General features: G+C 42.8%; 1 protein-coding gene across 4 annotated transcripts in view; it reads right to left on the bottom strand.

The window, feature by feature from the left end:
* Window positions 1-22,153, bottom strand: part of CA5B (carbonic anhydrase 5B) — a 50,208-nt gene extending 28,055 nt beyond the window's left edge. Inside the window, exons 1-3 of one of the 4 annotated variants that reach the window (XM_019823582.3) lie at window positions 22,003-22,078; window positions 20,533-20,572; window positions 12,081-12,275 (exon numbers count right to left, since the gene is read on the bottom strand). In XM_019823582.3, the coding sequence (XP_019679141.1) occupies window positions 12,081-12,222 (142 nt within the window). In that variant the 5' untranslated portion in view covers window positions 12,223-12,275; window positions 20,533-20,572; window positions 22,003-22,078. Of the gene's footprint in view, window positions 1-11,127; window positions 11,486-11,589; window positions 12,028-12,080; window positions 12,276-20,532; window positions 20,573-22,002 lie in introns of those variants that run through there. The other 3 variants (XM_006943590.4, XM_019823581.3, XM_019823583.3) reach the window with 3 other exon arrangements.
* Window positions 22,154-23,722: the final 1,569 nt, after the last annotated feature.

Here is a 23,722-nt window from a genome sequence, read left to right as displayed (position 1 = left end):
GACATTGGCTCCCACCAGGTTGACCTTTCCTTCTTTTGAACTCACATCATGTTGACTCTAGCCCTTTTTGCATCCAACCATTGCTCGTGCAGTGTGCATTTGCTTTATCTGCTCACGGGGCCCGTGTCAAGGCCTCAGTGTTAGGGCCTGTGTCCTAGACTTCTTCTACAACCTCCAGGCTGAACTTGGTACCAGGCACAAAGGAGGCACTTAATGCTTATTTTATTGATAGAGAAAACCAAACAAGTTGATACCAAGGCTCTCTACCCTTACCTCACTCACACCAATAGTCTCTCCAACCAGGCAAGCAGGTTTACGCCAGTAAACCTCCTTTGTTCTACTGGAGGCGTCTCACAATGTTGTGGGAGACTGGAAACACCATTTTCACCATATGACCCTTACTGCCTGTGAAATGAAGGTCTTTGCTCTCTTAGACTGATTTTGGGAGTAAACTTCTGGATCACAGGGACAGATCACCTGTGCCCTCTTTGGACGCATCTTGCATTTTCGGTTAACCATTAAGGCTTATTGGTTTCCGTTGCTATTAATAGATCCCACTCATCAATGGCCAGACAATGGAACCTTTAAATTAGCTATATTTAAAAGAAAAATATTCTTTATAGAGAGCTCTCACTTGTCTTACTAGTAAAAATCACAGAAATTAGACTTAAGAATTTTCCTTTCTATGTAAGATTTATAGGGAGCACTCAAGGCCTAATCTCCAGGGTTAAAGTATGCAGGTAGCCATGTAAATCCTGAAAGCTAGGAAGTGAATTTAAAAAAAGCACCTGAAACTACCAACAAGGCTTGCTTTGATTCTACCTTCCAAGGATTGATAATCAGGCCCTGTCAGCTTCAGGCATTCCAATGCAATGTCCTTTGCAGGTGTTTCCTGACCCCCTACTACAAAAGAATTCATGTCTTCTGGACAGCAGCAAGATGTTTTAAATTATAAAGCCCTTTTTATCTCCACTTTGAAAAGATCCAACTAAATGTAGAGATAAAAAGAATGACTACACAAACCCCCTTCACAGGAAACAGGACCAAAAATTTCTCCTAGGCCCTCTTACAAATGATCTGTAAAAAGCATTATTCAGGGATTAATAGAAGCCCGCGTTGAATTATGTACCCAGAAAGAAGGGTTAAAATGCTTTCTTAAATGTGAGAATGTTAAGATGCTTTATACAGACTTTATACAGAGAAAAATCTTTTCATTCCCATTTTAGTTAAAAACCTCCCTAATTTAGTTAAAAGGACAGGTCAGTCTTTTGATATTCGGGCTGTAATCTAGTTCTTTGAGGAATTAAAAACAACTCTTGGTCTTATAAGTCTCTACGAACCCAGAAATGCAACTCTAGAAGCCAGTCAAAGCCCACCTATCTTTACCAATCCCCAAACCTCACCTATTCCTCTCAAAGTATTTGTGGATATCGTGAAAGATCAGGATATTAAAACAGTGTTCTGTACTTTTTTTTTTTAAAGGTAAATTTTAAATCACAATTACCCTGAAACTCTGGGAAAAAACACATTTTTTTTGCATTCATCCTGTCCCTTGAAATCATAAATCTTACGTCTTTAAAATGTAAACACAGCCCACAATTGCCTGAGACTGAACAAATAAAAGGGAAAAAGAGGTTTTTTTAAAAATACAAACTTCTAGGGGCACCTGGGTGGCTCAGTCGGTTAAGTGGCCAACTTCAGCTCAGGTCATGATCTCACCGGTTTGTGAGTTCAAGCCCCGCATCGGGATATCTGCTGCTTGCTCGGAGCCTGGAGCCTGCTTCAGATTCTGTGTCTTCCTCTCTCTGTCCCTCCCCTGCTCTCTCTCTCCCTCAAAAATAAACATTAAAAAAAAATAAACTTGTAAAGGAGTTCTATTTCATTGGTTTGTAGGCAAGTGCTTATAAGAATTGAGTATTCCAAAACTCTGGAAGATAGAAACCCAAATACTCTGTTAAGGATATGTGATCCGGGGAAATATCCAGTACTAAAGCTAATTTAAGGTTGTTGGCTTAATTAAAATAAAATTGTCTTTAGCATTGTGCATTAAATATAAGACTTTTGGGGCGCCTGGGTGGCTCAGTCAGTTGGACGTCCGACTTCGGCTCAGGTCATGATCTCGCGGTCTGTGAGTTCGAGCCCTGCGTCGGGCTCTGTGCTGACAGCTCAGAGCCTGGAGCCTGTTTCGGATTCTGTGTCTCCCTCTCTCTTTGACCTTCCCCCGTTCATGCTCTCTCTCTGTCTCAAAAATAAATAAAAACATCAAAAAATTTTTTTTAAATATAATTAAAAAAAATCATAAAACAGAACTAGGTAAGAATCTCTAAAACAAGTGGAAAAACTGGATTCAAGCAAAACAAAAACATGGGACTCAATGAGCTGAGGATGATAATTATAATTTTGGTAACTTTTTATTTAAAATATATCTGACTTTTTGAAATGGTTTGTTTTTCTTTTCTTTTCTTTTTAAATGTTTTATTTATTTTTGAGACAGAGAAAGACAGAGCATGAGCAGGGAAGGGGCAGAGAGAGAGGGAGACACAGAATCTGAAACAGGCTCCAGGCTCTGAGCTGTCAGCACAGAGCCTGACGCGGGGCTCAAACTCACAGACTGTGAGATCATGACCTGAGCTGAAGCTGGACGCTTAACCGACTAAGCCACCCAGGTGCCCCCATGAAATGGTTTGTTTTTCAAGATTGAGGAAATCTTTTCTCTTAAGCTAACTGACCTATAATAATTTGATAAATTATACTGTTATAAACAGAATTGAAACATTTATCTTTTCTCCCTACCTGAACCCTCCATAATTCAGAAAAGAGTATTCTTATATTTTTTAAAACTTTTTTTTAGGTTTATTTATTTATTATGAGAGAGAGAGAGAGAACCAGCAGGGGAGGGGCAGAGAGAGAGAGACAGAGGATCCAAAGCAGGCTCCACACTGGCAATGGAAACCCTGAATGCAGGGCTCGAACCCGCGAACCGTGAGATCATGACCTGAGCCGAAGTTGGACGCCCAACTGACTGAGCCACCCAGGAGCCCAAGTATTCTTATATTTTTATGGCAATACATTTATTTGCATAAGGTCAATAAGAATCTGTTCTCCTGTAACAGGACACAATTGGAAACATAGGTTATATTACCAAGGCTTTGACTGGAATGTAATATTTGATACCTATATAGATTTAGATATGACCAGACAGCTTTAAGGAACTAAGATTGGCTTCATGGAACCAATAAAGCCCCCTGGAAATATTGGCCTTAATATTAACCTTGCTTACAGAGTTCCCAGCAGCCATACCAGATGATAAAGAAGGTTAATTCATGACAGGTATATGGGAACCTCAGAACATTTGGAGAACCTCAAGAAGAGAAGAATTCACACAAATCTATAGGTCTTACAGGCAAAGTCTGGCAGGTATTTGGTGCAAGTTTTGGCTTGGCTTCTGGCCTTGGTGCTGCTAAAAATACAACTAGAAATTCCTTATGAAAAGTTCCAGCAGGAAGAACAAATATTCTTAAAATGTCTATACTACCCAAAACAATCTGCATATTTAATGCAATCCCTATTAAAATGCCAACAGCATTTTACACAGAACTAAAACAAATAATCCGAAAATAAGCATGGAACCACACAAGACGCCGAATAGCCAAAGCAATCTTGAAAAAGAACAACAAAGCTGTAACTGTCACAGTCCCAGATTTTAAGATATACTACAAAGCTGTAGTAGTCAAAACAGTATGGTACTGGCATAAAAACAGACATATAGATCAATGCAACCGAAAGAGCCCAGAAGTAAACCCACTATTATATGGTCTATTAATCTATGACAAAGGAGGCAAGAATATGCAAGGGGAAAAAGATAGTCTCTTCAACAAATGGTTCTAGGGAAACTAGACAGCTACATGCAAAAAATGAAACTAGACCACTTTATTTCACCATACACAAAAATCAACTCAAAATGGATTATGGACCTAAATGTGAGACCTGAAACCATAAAAATCCTAGAAGACAGCACAGGCAGTAATGTCTCTGACATCAGCTGTAGCAACATTTTTCTAGATATGTCTCCATGAGGCAGGGGAAACAAAAGCAAAATAAACTATTGGGACTACATAAAAATAAAAATTTCTGTACAGCAAAGGAAATGATCAACAGAAGTAAATGGCAATCTACAGAATGGGAGAAGATATTTGCAAATTATATCTTTTTGGGGGAGAGAGAGAGAGAGCACGTGTGAGTGAGGGGAGGGACAGGGGAGAGAGAGAGGGAGGGAGGGAGAGAGAATCTTAAGCAGGCTCCACACTCAGTGTAGAACTTGATGCGGGGTTTGATCCCATGACTCTGGGATCATGACCTGAGCCAAAACCAAGAGTTGGCCACTTAACTGACTGAGCCACCCAGGTGCCCCTACAAATGATATATCTGATAAAGGGTCATTATCTAAAATATATAAAGAAATTCTACAACTCAACACCCAAAACCCAAAAAATCCGATTTAAAAATGGGCAGGAGACATTTCACCAAAAAAGACACCCAGGTGGCCAACAGACACATGAAAAGATGCTCAACATCATTCATCATCAGGAAAATGCAAATCAACACCACAATGCTGTATCACCTCACACCTGACAGGATAGCTAAAATAAAAAAAATACAGGAAACAAGTGTTGGTGAGGGTGTGGAGAAAAAGGAAGTATTGTGCACTGTTGGTGGGAATGCAAACTGGTGTAGCCACTGTGGAAGACAGTATGGAGGATCCTCAAAAAATTACAAATAGAATTACCATACGATCCAGTAATGGCACTACTAGGTATTTACCCAAACAATACAAAAACACTAATTGAAAAGATATATACACCCCTATATTTATTGCAGCATTATTTACAATAGCCAAATTATGGAAACAGTCCAATGGTCCACCTATAGATGAATGGATAAAGAAAAAGTACATGTATACACAATGGAATGTTGCTAAGCCATAAAAAAGAATGAGATCCTTTGCCATTTGCAACAACACAGATGGAGCTAGAGAGTATGATGCTAAATAAAGTAAGTCAGTCAGAGAAAGACAAATACCATATGATTTCACTGATATGTGGAATTTATGAAACAAAACGAAGGAACAAAGATAAAAAGAGACAAACCAAGAAACAGATTCTTAACTATAGAGAACAAACTGGTGGTTACCAGAGGGGCAGTGGGGGGGGGGGGATGGGTAAAGTAGGTGAAGGGGATTAAGAGTACATTTATTATGATGAGCACTGAGTAATGTATAGAATTGCTGAATCTCTATGTTTTACACCTGAAACTAATATAACACTGCATGTTAACTATAGTGGAATTAAAATAAAAATTTTTAATGGTAAAAAAAGGTAATTAAGCTTGAAATCTTGAAACTAGATATTTCCTATTTTTTTAAAGACTCCAATAATTTCGTAACAACAAGGAAAAGTTCCAGCAAAGGAGATTTAAAGGAAACTACAAGGCCAATCAGTATTCTTGTGGTGGTTCTGTAAATAATTAGGCCAAATTTTTAAAACTAGACTTACTTTGTAAACAAATATTAAATTTGACTATCTTTGGTAGAAATCAGGGTGATTACAGAAAGGAAAAAGTATGTTTCAATAACACACCTATGTAAATACTAGATTCTAATACTGTCTGTTACAAACAAGGCTAGCTCCTAATTTCTTCTAGTCCCTTCCAATGCTTTGCTGCAACTGTCCAAACTAATGCTTTTGATTTTTGTTCCTCCTTTCTGAATTGGATTCATTTGAGAACTAAAACTGCCCTTTTTCCTCCGAAGCCCTGCAAAATAAATATAAACCACCTGATGTAAGTTCAGAGAAATCACAACAGCTCATGTGTAGACAATCTTCATGCCTGCTCTTCTATTGGCCATGCAAAAATCACCACAGACACTCAGAACTACAAACCAGGAAGTTCTGTCACACTGCCACTGCCTGCTCTCACTCTATCTGAAGATGCTTCGAGCTTGACATCTAGAAATCCTCTCCACCGGCTATCCTCAGAACAAAAAAAACTGATGTATATTTTGACCTAATCAATAACCATTGTTTTTCTTTTGTTTCCACAGAAATGCCTATTGTTTAATACCCAATGACTTGAACCAAAGGCCTAATTTTGAAAACACATCTGCATCATGGTAGAGATGAAATGAATTTAGCTGAATTGACCTACTGTCAGGACTAAGACTGGTTCAATGAGATGGAACAATTTGCCAGCTCAACTTTTAATGTGTAGAAACTTCAGGCAAGTTTCAGAGGAACGAACTGTAGGGGCCACGGGTAGGCTGCCCCAAGATAGGCCACTTTGGCATGAATGCTATTTTGTGTTAAAAGCAAATAACCCCAGCAGATTCAGGAAAAGCTCTGTACCTCTCCCTCAACTGCTTGCTTATACCAGGGAGAGCTACTAATAAAGAGTCCTCTTTACTTAAGAGACTGATCTTAATAGGGCAACCTTTGTTTTCCAAACATCTCTTCACACCTTCCTGCTAATGGTCTTCCTCCCCTTTGTCCTCAGACCCCTGCCCCTGTCTGTAGCTCATATAAGCCTCATGTTGCCTCACTATACTTGGAATTTTCATGTCTGTGGATTTCCCTTATGTATGCTATTAAATTTGATCTTCCTTTAGTCTGTCTCATGTCAATTCGATTCTCAGTCCGGCTAGCAGGAACTGGGTAAAAGAAATGCTTCCCCCTTAACAGTTCATATGATCACATCTACCCATTTCTCATTTCTTAAAATCCTACAGGCTCTCAAGATCACTTCAAGGCCCTTCCCAGACAACCCCACACTACATTAAGCATCCCTTGATATCTATTCTCTGTACCTGCACTGCGTAATAAGGTAACCACTCACCTTGCGTGACTGTTCAAATTGAGATGTGCTATAAATGTAAAACAGCGAGGGACCTTAAAGACTTAGCACAAAGCAATGTAAAATATTTCATTTAGAATTTTTATACTCATCTCATGTTAAAATGAGAATATTTTGGATATGCTAGGTTAAATATTCTTCCTCCCCAACAAATATATTGGCAAAAATATTTTTAACTATATACTATATATATATATATATATTTTTTAAGTTTATTTATTTGTTTTGAGAGAGAGAGAGAGAGGGAGAAAGAGTACAAGTTGGGGAGGGGTAGAGAGAAAGGGAAAGAGAGAATCCCAATGCGGGGCTCAATCTCAAGAAAGTGAGATCATGACTTGAGCTGAAATCAAGAGTCAGACACTTAACCAACTGAGCCACCCAGGTGCCCCTTTATATACTATATTTTGCCTATGTTTTTGCTATTTTAGAATTAATTTTCCCGTTTTATTGAGATGTAATTGACATTATTTGTTCTTTTTAAAGATGTAGTTATTAGAAAATACAGAATTGCCTATATGGCTCTCATATTGGTGGTTCACATTATTCATCTACTGGACATTGTTATTCTAGGCCCTCATTGTTTTTTTCTCATTCGCCTTGCCCTGTTACCATCCTTTTTCTTGAGCTGTACAATTTTCTCATGTGATTGAAGACCATCCTAGTAGGCCCAAGGGCTTAGCACAGTGATAGGATACACAGGGACAGCCCCCTCCCTTGTGATATTGTTAGGGATGATCACAGAATCATAAATTGTCTTCTCAGAGCATGAGGGCTGTAAAAGGCACTTTGATGTTGAGCCCAGGTAACAGCAGCATACACATGCAGTCAACAACACAGAAGACTAAAGGCCACAGTTCCTGGGGGTCAGTTCAGGGCTGTTTGTTAGCTCCTTGTTGCTGCTGATACCCCTGAAGCTATTAATACAATTCCAAGGGGCTCTTAATCAGCCTATTGTTTCTCAAGGTTATTTGAATGTTAATGAAAAACTCTATGTGGGGCATCCTGAATCTGTATTATTTAGGGATTATTAGAGTTCTTTGTGAACACATTGCAAAACAAACTTTTTACTACTATTGTCCTCTAGGATTTTTATCCTTCAAAATTAACTGGAGAAATAACACAACAACTTTCTAACACAGTTCAACTATAATACAGACCAGTCCTGTCCAATAGAACTTTCTCTGATGATGGAAATTTCCATTGTGGTAAGTGCTAGCAACATGTGGCCATAACATTTTAATACATTTATATTTACATGAAAATACACACATGGGGTTAGTGGCTAGATTTTATACAGGGCAGAGAGTAGGGCACAGACAAAGTGGGCTCTGTGCTGACAGCAGAGAGCCTGATGTGGGGCTTGAACTCACGAACCATGAGATCACGACCTGAGCCAAAGTTGGACGCTTAACTGACTGAGCCACTCAGGTGCCCCTATACAGTGCCATTCTAGTCCATGTTGTCCTAAAATAATATTTCTCTTCCATCTAAACATAGAGATCATGAAAAATAAGAATCAATGAAATAATAACAAAAATACGTACTATTTCAATTCTAGATGATATTCTTTATATTTAATTAAGAATTAAAATTATTAAATTTATGTCGTTTTGGTCTCAGATCACATGTTTAATTTTTAGGACTTTATTTATTCATTAAGGTACAGTGATTTCCCATTTACCCCTGCCCCCACACATGCAGCATCCCCCATTATGACCAACCCCCACCAGAGTGGTACATTCGTTATAATTCATGAACCTACACTGATACATGATAACACCCAAAGCCCATACGTTACACTGTAGTTCACTCTCGATGTTATATATTCCTTGGGTTTGGACAAATGTATACTGATCTGTATCCATCATAATATACACAGTATTTTCACTACCCTAAAAAAATCCTCTGCTCCACCTATCCATCCCTCCCTATACTCTAACACATGGCAACTACTGATCTTTTTACTGCCTGCATAGTTTCGCCTTTTCTAGAATGCCATACAGTTGGAATCACACAGTTTGTAGCCTTTTCAGATTGGCTTCTTTCACTTAGTCATATGCATTTAAGGTTCCTACATTTCTCTTCCTGGTTTCATAGCTCATTTCTTTTCAGTGAGGATATAAAATTCCATTGTCTGGATACACCATAGATAAGGCATTCATTCAAGTACTGCAGGACCTCTTGGCTGCTTCCAAGTTTTGGCAATTATGAATGAAGCTGCTGTAAATATCCATGTGTAGGTTTTTGTATAGACATGAGTTTAAAACAATGCTGGGTAAATACCAAGGTACATGATTGCTGAATTGTATGGCAAGGATATATTTAGTTCTGAAAGAAACTGCCAAGTTATCTTGCAGGGTGGCTGTACCATTTTCACCAGCAATGAGTAAGAGTTTGTGTTGCCCCACACCCTCATACCCACTCGGTATGCTCAGTGTTCTGGAATTTGGTCACTGTAATAGGTGTTTGGTGATATCTTATTATTGTGTTAGTTTGTATTTCCCTGATCACAGATCACATAGTGGGGCATCTTTTTATATTCTTATTTGCCATCTATAGATCTTCTTTGGTGAAGTGTCTGTTATATAAGGTCTTTGATCCGTTTTTAATTAGACTTTTTTATTGTTGACTGTTGGGCTTCATTTTCTGATCTACTCTAACACTGAATGTTTTATGTGACAATTAACATAAATTTCAGTAGAAGATATACTAAGCGAATTTGATTTTATTTTCATCTTGGGTAACAGGGGCAGGCTTTTAGCTTTATTTTATCATACTACAAGTCCTCAAATTAGGACTGTCAACACTGTCTGCTACTTGAGATAACAGCGAACAGTGATCTGAGTCGACAGCCAATGATTCCCTGGGAGGTGAGAAGCAGGGACTGAAGGTGAATCCCAGAGCCCACGGCCCTAGTGAAATGCTGCTTCCTGAATTTGCCATATCCTCCTACTTCATTTACTCCTCATTCCGCTTAACCCAATCTTTTTTTTTTTTAATTTTTTTTCTTAATGTTTTTATTTTATTTTTGAGACAGAGAGAGACAGAGCATGAGCAGGGAAGGGGCAGAGAGAGAGGGAGACACAGAATCGGAAGCAGGCTCCAGGCTCTGAGCCATCAGCACAGAGCCCGATGCGGGGCTCAAACTCACAGACTGTGAGATCATGACCTGAGCCGAAGTCGGACGCTCAACTGACTGAGCCACCCAGGCACCGCCCACTTAACCCAATCTTAAAAATGGTCACAAAAACATCTGATGGGGGCACTGAGCCTATGACGATAAGGACAGTGATGACGATAATCGTAGTACTAGGAGTAGGAGTACTTGCCCACACAGTCCTCACTGTACGGCAGCCACTAGCTACGGGCTTTGCAGGTTATCTTTTCTAGCCCTCAACGATCTTGGGTCATTCTTGGTCACACAAGTACACAACGGGGCCTTCTGCCGTCGTATTAAGCTGCCAGTGGCTCAGAGCAGCAGAAATTACAATATTCTCCCCAGTGAAAACAGGAGGGGCAGAGCAATATGCCAAAAGCAAAACCAAATCATGACTGTCGCCTGTTTCTCTTAGTAAGTTAAAAACAAGAACATCTGATGTGAAAAATTAATCAAGGAAAGCCCACACCTCCCCAAGCCACCGCGTTTTGTTTGTCAGCACTAAAAGAAGCAAGACATATGTATGTTGGACTTTAGACCTTTATCTTTCAACTCTCTGTTAAAAAAAAAAAAAAAAGTAAAACTTTGGTAGTTACATAAATATGACTGTTTTTTTCCATTTGAAGCCTCAGACCACAAAATGCCAGTGTTGAGAATAAGCCAGTCCCAGTAGGATGTGGGTCTGCTGGTAGGAAGCCACACCCAGCAACCAGAAATTTATTATGACTCCGACCAATTCATTTTAATGAGAACATTGTCAATGTTAGAGGAAACAAAGTAAATTCATAATAAAAATGCATTTGTGAAGAAGTTTCAAGTCCTTGGATTTAGCTAGATTAGTACTACTGATATAAAAGCATTCCTTTCTTACCTTCTTTTTTTAGTATGTGCTTATGATGTCAAAAGAGAGAAAACCCAGAGAGAAAAAGCAGAGAAACCCAGACCTAGAAGGAAACCAACATTTGAAAACCCTGCGTCAATTCCTTTAAGATAATAGAAAATAAGAAAAATTCCTCTTTCGCAATATACTTAGGCATTTTACCTCTCCACAAATTCAAACTCACCTCTCCACAAAAACATGCATTCTTATTCTCTCCTCTCGTCCCACTGATTTTTAACCAGCGCAATTCTGTCTCCCGCAGAGCTCATTTAGTAACGTCTGCTGACATTTGTGGTTGTTCTAACTGGGTGAGGGTGCAACTGTCATCTCTGTGGATGACCACTGTGGATACAGGGCAGGGATGCAGCTAATCACCCTACAGTGCACGCTTCACGTGCAACATCACAGAGTGGCCCATCCCCCCAGTCAGTAGTGCCTCGGTGGACAATCCCTGCGCCACAGGGATGTGCCAGGTAGCTGGTGTCTCAGGAGAAGAACAGGATGCGGGAGGTGGCAGGAGAGACCATCTGCCGCCTCCCTTGATGCCGCACTGACAGCAGAGCACACGCTGGCAAGCTGCTCGGCTGGAATTAACTCTGCAGTTTGTGACTCGGGAAAGAATATTCCAGAGCGCGAAGCCACTGACCTGCTGGCAAACGTGAATACGCAACTTGCAGAACGTTAAGATTCACGGGGAGAATTCGCCGTCTGTGGATCCACGTTAGTAAGAAGACCACTGCTAACCACAACAGCACAGAACAGGTTCCAGAGTACCGGAAACTGGGACATCTCCCTTGTCCTATTTCGGCACGACATCCTTTGAACATGTTAGAATCGGTCAAGGAAAGGACTTTCTGAACCTTATGACGGTTTTGCAATATACGTGTATCAAATCACCACGCTGCACAACTTCGACTTACACAATGTTATGTGGCAACTACATCTCAATGAACCTGGGGGAAAAGAATTTTCCACATTTATCTGAGAAGACAAGTAGAGAAACAAGTAGCTGTTCTCACGGTTCTTAGGGCACAGAATCCCACTCTGGAATGCCACTGACAGCACGTGGATAAGCAGGACACACGTCATTGCTACGAAACCAGCCTTTCGCTCTCTCGAAGGCAACGGGGTACTCACAGGCTCGGTTCCGGGTTTTGTACGTGCAGGTGTAGAGGCTGCAGGGCCTCGCCGGCACGGAGCTGGGGATCTGGAATCTTCTCCACGGTGACCTGCATGGAGAGGCTTGCAGAATGGCCCTGAGGATACTCATCACCACCATGTTTAGCTTGAAATGTTGATCAGGCCCGAAATAACGTGCAGGAACCTAATAACCTAGAGGGAGGAGGACAGAGAAGGCGAAGCTGTAAACAACCGAGGGTGACCATCGAGCGGAAGCTCTGAGTAGGGCAACATTAGGACTCTGAGCACACATGGTGGGGCGGGGGTGCGGAGGGGTGGAGGGGGAATGAGTCAAGAGTTAATCCACTCCTCTTCCTGAAAATTACCTGCCACTCCAGCAGGAAAGATCCTTTGCTGTCAAGTCTCCTTCCCACTTCTGCCTGCACACCAGCCACAAGGACTCCGGTTCTTCCCACTCCCTATGCTCCCTCTGGCCTCAGGGCTTGTACAGATGCTCCTCCTTCTCTGGACCACTCTCCCTCCATCCCCACCTGGTTCTTCCTCCCACCCCCCTCCAGGTGTTCCACTCCAGCATCACTTCCTAGAAGCCTCCCCTGACCAGCACTCACCAGGTGAGCCCAGCACCCTCGTCTCCCTCATGGTGCTCCTTGCAGTTGAACACCTGATCAGGAATGTACTTTACGACGCCACCTTCCTGGCAGCCGAGCCCCATGGTGGTAGGGACCATGTCTGTCTCTCCCGTAGCTGTATCTCTTACTGTCTGGCACCTGATGGCCACTCAGTGACCTGGGCACACTTCCTTGGCGATAGAGAAGATGTTGATCTTAACTAATTTCAAGAACCACAAACTGTGAAGTGATGCCAGAATGTTCTAAGACAGTATGAAGGGTTTTTCCTTTTCCTAGATGCCACCATCACCCATTTGTGGGGTTATTTATACTTCTGAAACACTTTGGAATGCTTGCCATTTAAGGGTAGGGCCCCAATCCCTACCTGTAAGATCTGAAGGACCCCCAAAGTTCTGTACGATCTGAAGGAGGACCATAGCTAAATATGAGTCTAAGCTGGTCTCACAGGGATGGAAGTTCTGCCAGTAAACGTTTGTATTTCAACATTTATCGTCATTTCCTTTGTTCCAGGCACCATGTTGGGTGCCGGGATGCAAAGCCGAACAAGGCACGAACTCTACCTTCCAGGTGTGCCATTAATTTCTCCTGCTCAGGGCCTCTTGAAATGCACATCATACGGGAAGGGAAACCATGACTCCTCAGATTCTGCCTTCAGCCTATTAGAGGCCTCTCAATTGTCTGGCAATGGTGGGGGAAGGAGAGGTGCCCAAAGGCATAAAAAGAGAAATAATGATCCCTAGCAATGCTGAGCAAAGAGGCAAATGTTCTCATTTCACCCTTTCCTCTCTTCGTGTACTTCACTGGTTTTAACTGGCAGTGAACTAGCTCTTCTCCCCTGTGCTGCTGCCCTTAACCTTGCTAGATCTGAGCTAGAGGAGAGGTCTACATCTAAGGGAAAGGAGAGAAAAAAAAATCACACCTGAAGTGTGTCCAGTAAAAACAGGAAGGAGAGTTACTTCCTGTTACTACCTGAAAGGAACCAGTGAGGGCTCCAGGCAGAACCCTTCATGACCATCAACGAGCCATGTGTCTGGCCAAGTACTGTAAAGTGACCTGTGGCAAGCAGCCAGCCTTGAAACCTGGTGCCATGTACCCTGTTGTATACATCACTTTGCCAGTGAACACACTGAACACAGGAAGCAAAGATACATGGTCGCTGCATTAAAGGGGACTGGTAGAAAGTTCTGAATCCCATGGAGCCTCCTCGCCTGCAGGCCTAACTCCTTACCTGGGGTCTTTAGATCAGCGACAACTAAAGTATGTTTGCATTGCCAACAGGTATCAGAAATTCTCAAACCAACATAAACTCACTTTTGTTTAGTTTTATGTGTGTGTGCGCGTATACATACGCATACACATTTTGGGGCGATATGTCAATATGTACCTTCTTTAAGCTATGCAGATTTCAAATATAGATTGGTAATAAACTTTCAAGATATTATCAGGTTTTTTTAATGTTTATTTATTCAAGAGAGAGAGAGCATGCGCGCACGTACACACGAGCAGGGGAGGGGCAGAGAGAGAGAGAAAAAAAATCCCAAGTAGGTTCCGTGCTCAGCACAGAGCCCAACACGGGGCTTGATCCCATGACCCTGGGATCATGACCTGAGCCAAAATTAGGAGTCGGATGCTCAACTGACAGAGCCACACAGGCTGCTTCTCAAGATATTATCTTGATAGTGCCTTGTGCCAAATAAAAGTATCTCATTTTCAAATCCCTCCATTCACTGAATTAACTCATCAGGTGTATGAAATAATAGACCATCGGCTACCTCCTTTCAGAATCTATTTCTTTTTTATCCTTAATTTTTTCTTTTGGCAAACTTCAAATTCGTACAAACAGTGGAAATACTATAATAAAACCACCTCTATACCCAATACTTTATTCCAACAATCATCTGCTGGTGGCCAAGCATGTTTTATTTCTACCCTCCCTTCTACTTCCCCTCTCTGTATTACTTTGAAGCAAATGGTCGACATCTTAGAAACTTATCCATGATTGTTTTCCATAGGAAAATATCTCCAAATTTATAGTTTCTTCTCCACAAAAATCATCTGTAGAAAATACCCTCTGGTGTTGTTTATGGACAGAATATGAAAACAATCAATTTTCCAAAATTAAAAACATGGCAAAAAAGCCCAGTAACCTGATATTTTCTCAGTACCTGCCTATCCCTTCATGTAAACATTTCACCTCTCTCTTGATATCTCCACCCTAATCTTGGATGAGAGTCATATCAAGACCTTTATGCTTTTTTGTAACTTGTAAGACTATGTGCAGCACGAAACTGTATAATTTATAATTGCAGATCAGCAGAGTAAAAGGATTATATGAATTGAAATATGTAAGAATAAGGCTTAATGTACACGCTTCATCTTATGCAAGAAAGAATCTAGAACCAGAGAAGAAGGAGAAACATTTGTTCAGTAATGCTATACATGACGTTGACTCTTTCTGTGACTTCAAATGGTCTAAGGGCTGAAAAAGCTCTCAGAAAAGCTGGTAAGTGTTGTATAAATGAAAGTTCTTATTATTCAAATCGAGTTTGCTAAAATGCTACTGATGCTATAAATGCAAACACTAAGAAAATAGAAAGCAGTTTGGGACAATTTTTAATTTCATGTTTTTTGTTTTCTTTTTGAGACAATGCCATTAAACAATTCCAACTACAGAAGGTTCTTTCTGATAAAATCAATTTGACGGTAACATTTTTTTCTTTTTTCTTCAATGTTTACTTATTTTTGATATATAGAGAGACAGGGAGAGAGGGAGAGAGAACGAGCAGGGGAGGGACAGAGAGAGAGGGAGACACAGAATCCAAAGCAGGATCCAGGCTCTGAGCTGTCAGCACAGAGCCCAAAGTGGGGCATGGACTCATGAACCGTGAGATCATGACCTGAGCCAAAGTTGGACGCTTACCTGACTGAGCCACCCAGGCACTCCAACAATAAAATACAATTTTAAAAATTGCTAAGAGGTATGGGGAAATCTTGCCTGAATTCTGTGCTTCTTTTCATTGATTTCCGTTCCTGACTTGAAGCAATAATGAGTGGTTATCTCATGCAAAGCACCGGGCTGGGTGAAGACGAAAAAGTCATGTTTTCTCCCCATTCCCACAAACTTACAATCTATAAAAAACTATTAAACATGTAACTTTTCTGTTTTTTTTAGTTACCTTTTTGTATTATGGAAAAATGTACATAATATTTTCCATTTTAACCTTTTTTAAGTGTACAATTCAGTGGCATGAAATATCACATTCACAACGTTGTGTAACCATCACCAGTATCTATACCCCAAGCTTTCATCATTCCCGGCATAAACTGTATCCCTGTTAAACAATAACTCCCCAATCCTCCCCACCGCCCCCCCCCCCGCCAGCACCCCCTGGTCTACTTTCTGCCTCTATGTATTTGCCTATTCCAGATAATTCATGTAAGTGGACTCATACAACATTTTCCCTCTGTGCCTGTCTTATCTCACTTAGTATAATTAAACGAATACTTCCTAATCAAAGCCAGATGTGATGGCAGCTCTGACTTAATTCAATGAGAACACAGAGGGCAGAGGCTCTAAATTTTAGCAGGGGGCAGCATCCGGACCATGCGTCACAGGAGAGAGACAATTTGAACAGGAGAGGCAAAGCTAGAGAGATAGGGGTAATGTCAGGGATGATGAGGACATTTGGGGAGGCAGGAGTGTTTAGTAGTCAAGGCTGGAGAGGACAACTGAGGTTGAAATGGGCAGAACCTTGGGCTTATTCAATAATCAATCCCAGTGTCAGAGAGAGGTTGGCAAACATATCGAAAAGGACTCCTTTCTTGCTTAACCATCTAAATGGAAAAGGAGACTTAGTAATTACCAGGAACCCAATGATAAGTACAACATATACTCAAAAGAAGGGACATGCTGGTTGTCCTTCAAAGGGAAAGTTGCGATAAGACACAGCCAAGTGCGTGTCTGACTGCCAGGGGAGTTGTACAGACAAGTGGGTACTCACTTGGCCCTGCATAAGAGGCTGTGTGGGGATCTGAAGCATGTGAGCGTGGTGCCCAGCGAAGTCTAGGTGAATGATCCTTGGTCTAGCTCCACAGAGAGCCATCAGGAAAGTACCGTGGCATGGCCAGGGCTGTGCTCATTCCTTGGGCGACTGCCCTGCTTTCTGTAGTCATGCTGTCTGTGCACGACACTGAGGCTGGTGGCTGATGACACCCGGCCCAAAGGAAGTATCTCCTGCCCGCTTCTGGACTCGCTCTCTAGGGGTAAGGAGTACACAAAGTTCCAGCGAGCCCGCTGGTACCCTCAGCTCTTGGTCATCTTCTTTCACAAAGCCCACCAAGTAGTGGGCTGTGCGCAGGGTCTAGAAACCTGAACCATTTCTCTGTCTTCTAAGAATGCTGCTGACCTCACTGCAGTGAACATAGTCTCTGAGGATTATTTTATTGTGTTTTTAGACCAAAAAATCCCGTTTTGTTACAAAGCCAAGTGTATCTGAATTTCCCATTATCCCAAGTCTGTTATGAATATTTGTTAAGGTGCTGGCCAAGCAGATGCCCAGGTGACGCAGCTGAAGGTGAAGCTGGATAGGACTGGAGATTAACTTGAAGAATATGAATTTCCAGGAGGTTGGAAGACCCTCAGGTATTATTCCACATATACAGGATGGTTTCTGAGGACTCCATGCGCACAGCGCAGGATGGATGGGAGTGGGCAGAACGGACGCGGGAAGGTCCGTGACAAGGAGATTCCTCCAACCATCCTTCATTCAATCCATCACTCTTTCATCCTTTCGTTCATCAGGACGTCAATCAAGCAGCTACCAAATGCCAGACACTGGTCTCGGATCACCGAGGAAATAAAACAAAGTCCCTATCCTGGTGGAAATTACATTCTAGTCGAGGAGACAGATAATAAACAGCAACGTAACACATAAGTCAGTTGCACGGACAATTAAAATAAATTCAGTGAAAAGTAGAGCAGGATGAGGTGACTCTGGAGTGCCACTGGGAAAGGAGTGTTGTTTTTGAAATAAATCGCTTGAAGGAGGCCTTACTGAGAAGGTGACGTCTGAGCAAAAAGTTGAAGGAAATGAAGGAATTAGTTCTGGGGCTATCGGGGGAAGGGTATTCCAGGAAGACGGAATTGCCTATGCAGAGATCCTGAGGCGGGAGCATGGCTGGCACATACAAGGGATAGTAAGGAGCCCAACACGGCAGGAGCAGAGTGGACTAGCAGGACGGTAGTAGGAGACAAGGTGGAGAGATCATGAATGCCAGATCAAGTAGATTTCTAGGCCACTGTAAAGGTTCTGTCTCTAATTCAGCATTTCTCACCCTTGACATTGTTGACATTTGACCAGATAACTCTGTTTTGGGGCTGTCCCATACATTGTACAATGGTTAGCAGCATCCCTGGCCCCTACCCATTAGATGCCGATGACACACTCCCTCCATTACGACCACCAAAAATGTGTCCTGACATTGCTGATGTTTGTTGGAGAAGGGGAATCACCCCTGAGTGGAAACCCCCGCTCTAAGTGAAATGGGGGACACAATGGAGTTTTGGGAGCAGAGAAAGGACACAACCTGATCTGTACCTTCAAAAGATCATTCAGGGTGCCTACTGGAAATCAACTGGGATGGGAGGCAGGAAAGAAGTAGGGAGAGCACTCAGAATAATCCAGGGGCTGGAACGAAGGATGTCGTAGTGGAGGTGGTGAGAAGCAGTTGGGTGTTGGCTGTATCCTGGAGAGACAGCCCGTAAGATGTGAAAGAAAGGACTCAAGGATGACTGAAAGATTCTCCGCCTAATCAGCTAGAAGGACGGAGTTGCCAGGAACCGAGATGAGCACCACAGTGTGCAGAACAGGTTTCGGGTGGGACAGGAGCAGCTCAGATTTGGGCACTTGAGTTTGAAATGAAATTCCAGGAATCCAAGTGACAGAATATGAAGCACTGACGGGACAGTGACAGTAGCGATGAACCAAGGTACTCTGTATGCAAGAGACTGCCATTTGGGTAAGAAAAACCTAGGATCCGGCACTCAACTGGAAGACAGAAGAGGGAAGAAGTTGAAGAAGGCCCCATGATTTTATGGAGGGATGACGCTGACGGTAGAAGGAGGATGAGTTCCTGAAGAGAGAAATAAGCCGGCTCAAGGAGCAGGTGGGAAGGGAAAGAGGTCACTCTTCCCGTGAATCTTACGGAGTTGAGGTCCAAGGGGACAGCGGGAGGAAAAGTCTAGGAGAGAGTCAGTGCAGCTCTGGTGCTCAGGAGACGTCCTGAGGTCAGAGAGAGAAGAAAATTCCCTTCCCTCCCCCAGGAGTAACAGGTGTATAGAGGGAGACTGACAAAGTGCAGTGAGGAAGCCAAGAGACAGAAGGAAGAGTCAAAGGCGATCAAGGAAGGAACAGAGCATGGAAGGTCAGGGGTGAGGAGGGTTCCAGGAAAATTCAAATAAACAGAAACTCAACTTAGCTAATGCTGGGCTACAATACCTGTAGCAATACGTGAGGTTATTTATGCCAAAGCCTAAAGATAATCCCCTCTGTTATATTAAAATTATGATTTATTGATAGTTAAATTTACCTGTTGATCTCATAAAACCTTAACTTGTAAAAACCATAAATAATGTTTATCAAACATTATATATAACAATGAACTACTAGTATACATTACTAGATTTCACAGAAAATCCATCCTTATTTAAGTTTGTCCTTAAAGATGGGACAGTAGCTTGAATGGGCCCCAGGAGCGCTACATTTTTTTCACTATATGCCTTTGCTATCACTAATTATTTATGTACATCCTTAACTTTTACTAACATGTCCTTTATCTGATGTTTTGCAGACTTAGAAATGTATGAAAAAAAGATTCTAAAAGCTTTTAAAGAATCATTAATAAATTATGTATTTATTAAATGATAGGGAGAGTTGATCCTTGAACAACACAGCTCCATTTGTATGTGGGTTTCTTTTTTTTTTTTTTATTTTTTTTTAACGTTTATTTACTTTTGAGACAGAGAGAGAGCATGAATGGGGGGAGGGTCAGAGAGAGAGGGAGACACAGAATCGGAAGCAGGCTCCAGGCTCCGAGCTGTCAGCACAGAGCCCAACGCGGGGCCCGAACTAGTGAACCATGAGATCATGACCTGAGCCGAAGTCGGACACTCAACCGACTGAGCCACCGAGGCGCCCCTGTGGGTTTCTTTTCAACAAATACAGTACAGTAGGGTAAATGTATTTTCTCTTCCCTATGATTCTCTTAATATTCTTTTCTCTAGCTTACTTTAAAGTTTATTTATTTATTTTGAGAGAGAGAGCGAGCAGGGGACGGGCAGAGAAAGAGGGAGAGAGAGGATCCCAAGCAGGCTCCGGGTTGGCAGCACAGAGCCTGACATAGGGCTTGAAGTCATGAACCGTGAGATCATGACCTGAGCTAAAACCAAGAATCGGAGGCTCAACTGACTGAGCCACCCAGGTGCCCCTAGCTTCCTTTATTGTAATATAGTATATAATACATATAATACACAAAATATGTTAATTGGCTATGTTATTGGTAAGGTTTTTGATCAACACTAGGCTATCAGTAGTTATGTTTTAGGGGGAGTCAAAAGTTATAGATGGATTTTCGACTGGGCAGGGGGTTGGTGTCCCCTAATCCCTGTGCTGTTCAAGGGTCAGCTGTAGTTTGAACTCTGCCTGATTAAGCCATTTATATGTATGCAAAACAGACAGAAAAAAAAAAGTACTAACTAAAGGTTACAATTACATTGAAGAAAATTCCTTAATTTTCATTAGACTGACTCTCCATTTTCTCACCTCCTGAGTTCCAAAGGAAGCCAGTCTTTTGCAATATGCCCTGAAATGTAAATGAAAGGTTAAGCTGTCACGTCTTGACGAGAAAACGGAGCTTCTTCCTCTCACCCACTTCTTCCCCAAGATCGTGATCCCAATCTGGGGTGGCCAAAGGTTTGAAAATACATTTCCAGTAACTGTTTTGTGTGCCACAACCAAGCTCCCCTGTGGTGTCGATGAGATGGAATTTTCTTCCTCCCATCAGATTTCCAAAATATTCAAGTTCTCTCATTCACTCACAATTCACATTCTTTATCGAGTCCCAACTGTGAGTGGTCACAACCTTTCGCCTGGCTCCAGGGAGAACAGGGCCGGTGTGTACAGGCACAGAGAACCCTGCCCTTGATGATCTTGGCCTTCTGGTGAATTTCAGTCCTGGTTCTGACATAAAAATTATCTGAGAAAGGCCCTAGATAGCTGAAAGGTTTTCCATATTCCAACATATTCTGAGGGATGTGCAGGCAGATAAGGGGTAGGGGCTGGGGAGCTTCCCTCACCCGAAAATCTGGCTACTCCTTTCCTTATTCCAGCAAGGCTTTTAATAGCAGAGAGGAGGTGGCCACATTATCTGTAAAGGACTAAGAAGGAGAAGCAGAAAGCAATATAGTCTGTAGTATTCAGACGCTGGGAGAGAACAAGTTCGAACCAAATTCAGGTGTACACATTAACTTCTGTATTTCTCAAATTTTTCCAGGGAAAATACAGGGGACGGGAGGGTGCTTACATTAATATTAAAGAGTTGCCACCAGCCTTAAGGTAGCAGCGCTTAGCAGTGAATGCCACAAAGACTCATAACTATCAAAAATGTACTTAGGCGTTTTTCCTTCAGTTCTGGGGCGTGGCACAAAACAAAAAGGCCAGAAGTAACTGCGGAATGGAGAAGGCTCAGATTCGTCCACGTGACACAGCTGTGATGCTGAGTCCCTGCCTTGGGGGTGGCTGGGACTCCGTCCACAGACCTTGGTATAGTCAGGGGTGGGGGGGAATACAATCCAGACCCAAGTTAGTCCCAGTTTGTCGCGCCTTGGTTTCCGGAACTGCAATCTGAGATTTTGTAGCCCTTACCCCTGTCTACACCTATTTCACAGCAGGTTGGACTTGAGTTAATTCACATCCAACCACCCCTGGCAGCGCTCTCTCCTAGGGAACTGCCCTCACGCCTCCCCCCAAATTCCCTCAGACAACTGTTTCCCCGCAAGTGCAATAACCCTAAGGAGGTGCAGCCATCTAGTTGATGAGTCCCATGGTAGAATAGGGCTGCGGGGGTGAAAGAGCGACGCCCCGCGGGGACCCCGGCAATTCTCGCTGGACCAACAGCTGTCCCGAGTCTGAGACCTGGCGTGGTGGGGCGGGGGGTGTGAGGAGGGTCTCAGCCCTCCCCGAGTCGGCGTGTCTCCGCTGTAGCCCCCACTCCAGTCGGCCACCGGCCCTTACCTTAGCGTTTCTCCAGAGCGCGAACCTTGGCGGCTAGCTCTAGTCCCCGGGACCTGCCGCTAGTGCGGGGGGCCATCATAGCCACGCCCCACCGTCACGCCCCACAGCCTAGGCCACGCCCCCTCTCATTTAGGCCTCTCCCCACAGGGCAGGACCACGCCCCTTCACGTCCCTACGTGCTGCCCTGGCCACGCCCCCCGACCGTGCTCTCCGTAGTCCGCGGCCTGGCCTCTCCCGCCCGGCCACAGCCACGCCTCCCCACCCGGGCCACCGCCCAGAGCTCCCCCTGGGCCCAGCCCTCCACCTTGGTTACGCCCCTGCGCTCCGCTCTGGCCCCGCTTGCCCTGCTTGCCCTGAGCCCCTAGCGCTCCCTCCTACCAGGCGGGACTTGATCGTAGGAATTTGAGATCGCGTGGGCGGCCTCCCCTTGTCTCTAGAGAAACACTCCCGGGTCTGGGAACTGAGCGCTGGCGACATTTTGTCGGGTGCAATCAGACTGCAGGCTTACGAGCCTCGTGTAGAGAGAATGATTTTCTCAGGTTTCTCCCATTACCAAACATGAAGACTGAATGTACTGAGAGCACGTGGCTCAGTAGGGAAACGCAAGCATTGGACGAGTCACGCAGCCGTGTCCCTTTCCCGCTATTTTCATGTCCACTTTACCTGAGTTTGTTCAGGCCAGTTTTCACATTTGAACTAGAATTTGAAACTGCCCCTTTGTGCCAGTTTTCACATCCTCTCAACCAGAACTATGGGCCAATGTTTTTTCTAGTCCCTCAGCCAACCTTAAGTGCTAGACAGCCTAGTGGAGCAAACAGAATTCCTGTATTTCCTGATGCCTCCTCCAGATGACCTTGGCTAGGCACCCAGTGAGCTTCGGCTGTCTACGGCCTGTAGAGACACGACCACAATGAGACTGAAACTGGTTGCAGCCCTGTGTGCGCTCTGAAATCACTGTGCTAGCCTTACTCTCTCCACTTAAAACTCTGGGTCCACAAGAGAAATGTGAAGGTTATAACCAGCTTTTCTACCCCTGTGCAGAAATCTGATTCATTAATTCAAATCCTATTTTTTGAGTACATGCTCCCGTAACAAAGGAGATGAGCTTCAAGGAGCTTAGAGTCTGAAGTTGTCCCAACTTGGGACTCAATGTGACAAGAAATGATGAGAAAGAGAAGATGTGGCAAGGGGCTGATAGGTGGAAAAGGATTTGGTAAGCACAAGTCTTCTTGATTTGATTAGTAGGGATATTTTGGGTAGCAAACACAGGAAGCCACTTTTATGGGCCTTAGTATACTTCTTTACACAATAAATTCTCAATAAATCTTCATTGAATATTTATATTTTTCACATGTGTAGATAGATAACATTCCTCCTTTCCTAGCAGTAAGATTTGCTACATTTATTTCTTCATATGCCAACAATATAATTTTGTGATAGCATATTTAGTTTTTCTTTCCTTCCCACCCTCCATATCATTTCTGGCTTGAAGATAGTGGGACTATACAAAATGTTGCGCTACAAGGAACACAGAGAAAAGAACAAGTTTCAACAGAACAGTTGTATTAAGCTCACCCTGACCCTGAGAACCCTGCCTCATTTATAAAATGTTTCCACTGTCAGTCATTTTTGCCTGGAAAATGAACTCACAGAATATGGTCCAAATACAGCCTGTATAAATCACTGAGTTGATTTTTATAATGACTTACCTTCTTCCATG

Source organism: Felis catus, chromosome X, assembly GCF_018350175.1.
Source record: "Felis catus isolate Fca126 chromosome X, F.catus_Fca126_mat1.0, whole genome shotgun sequence".
NCBI classification, from domain to species: Eukaryota; Metazoa; Chordata; class Mammalia; order Carnivora; family Felidae; genus Felis; species Felis catus.
Note: the sequence above shows the minus strand (reverse complement) of the source record. Positions and strands in the feature narration are given on the sequence as shown.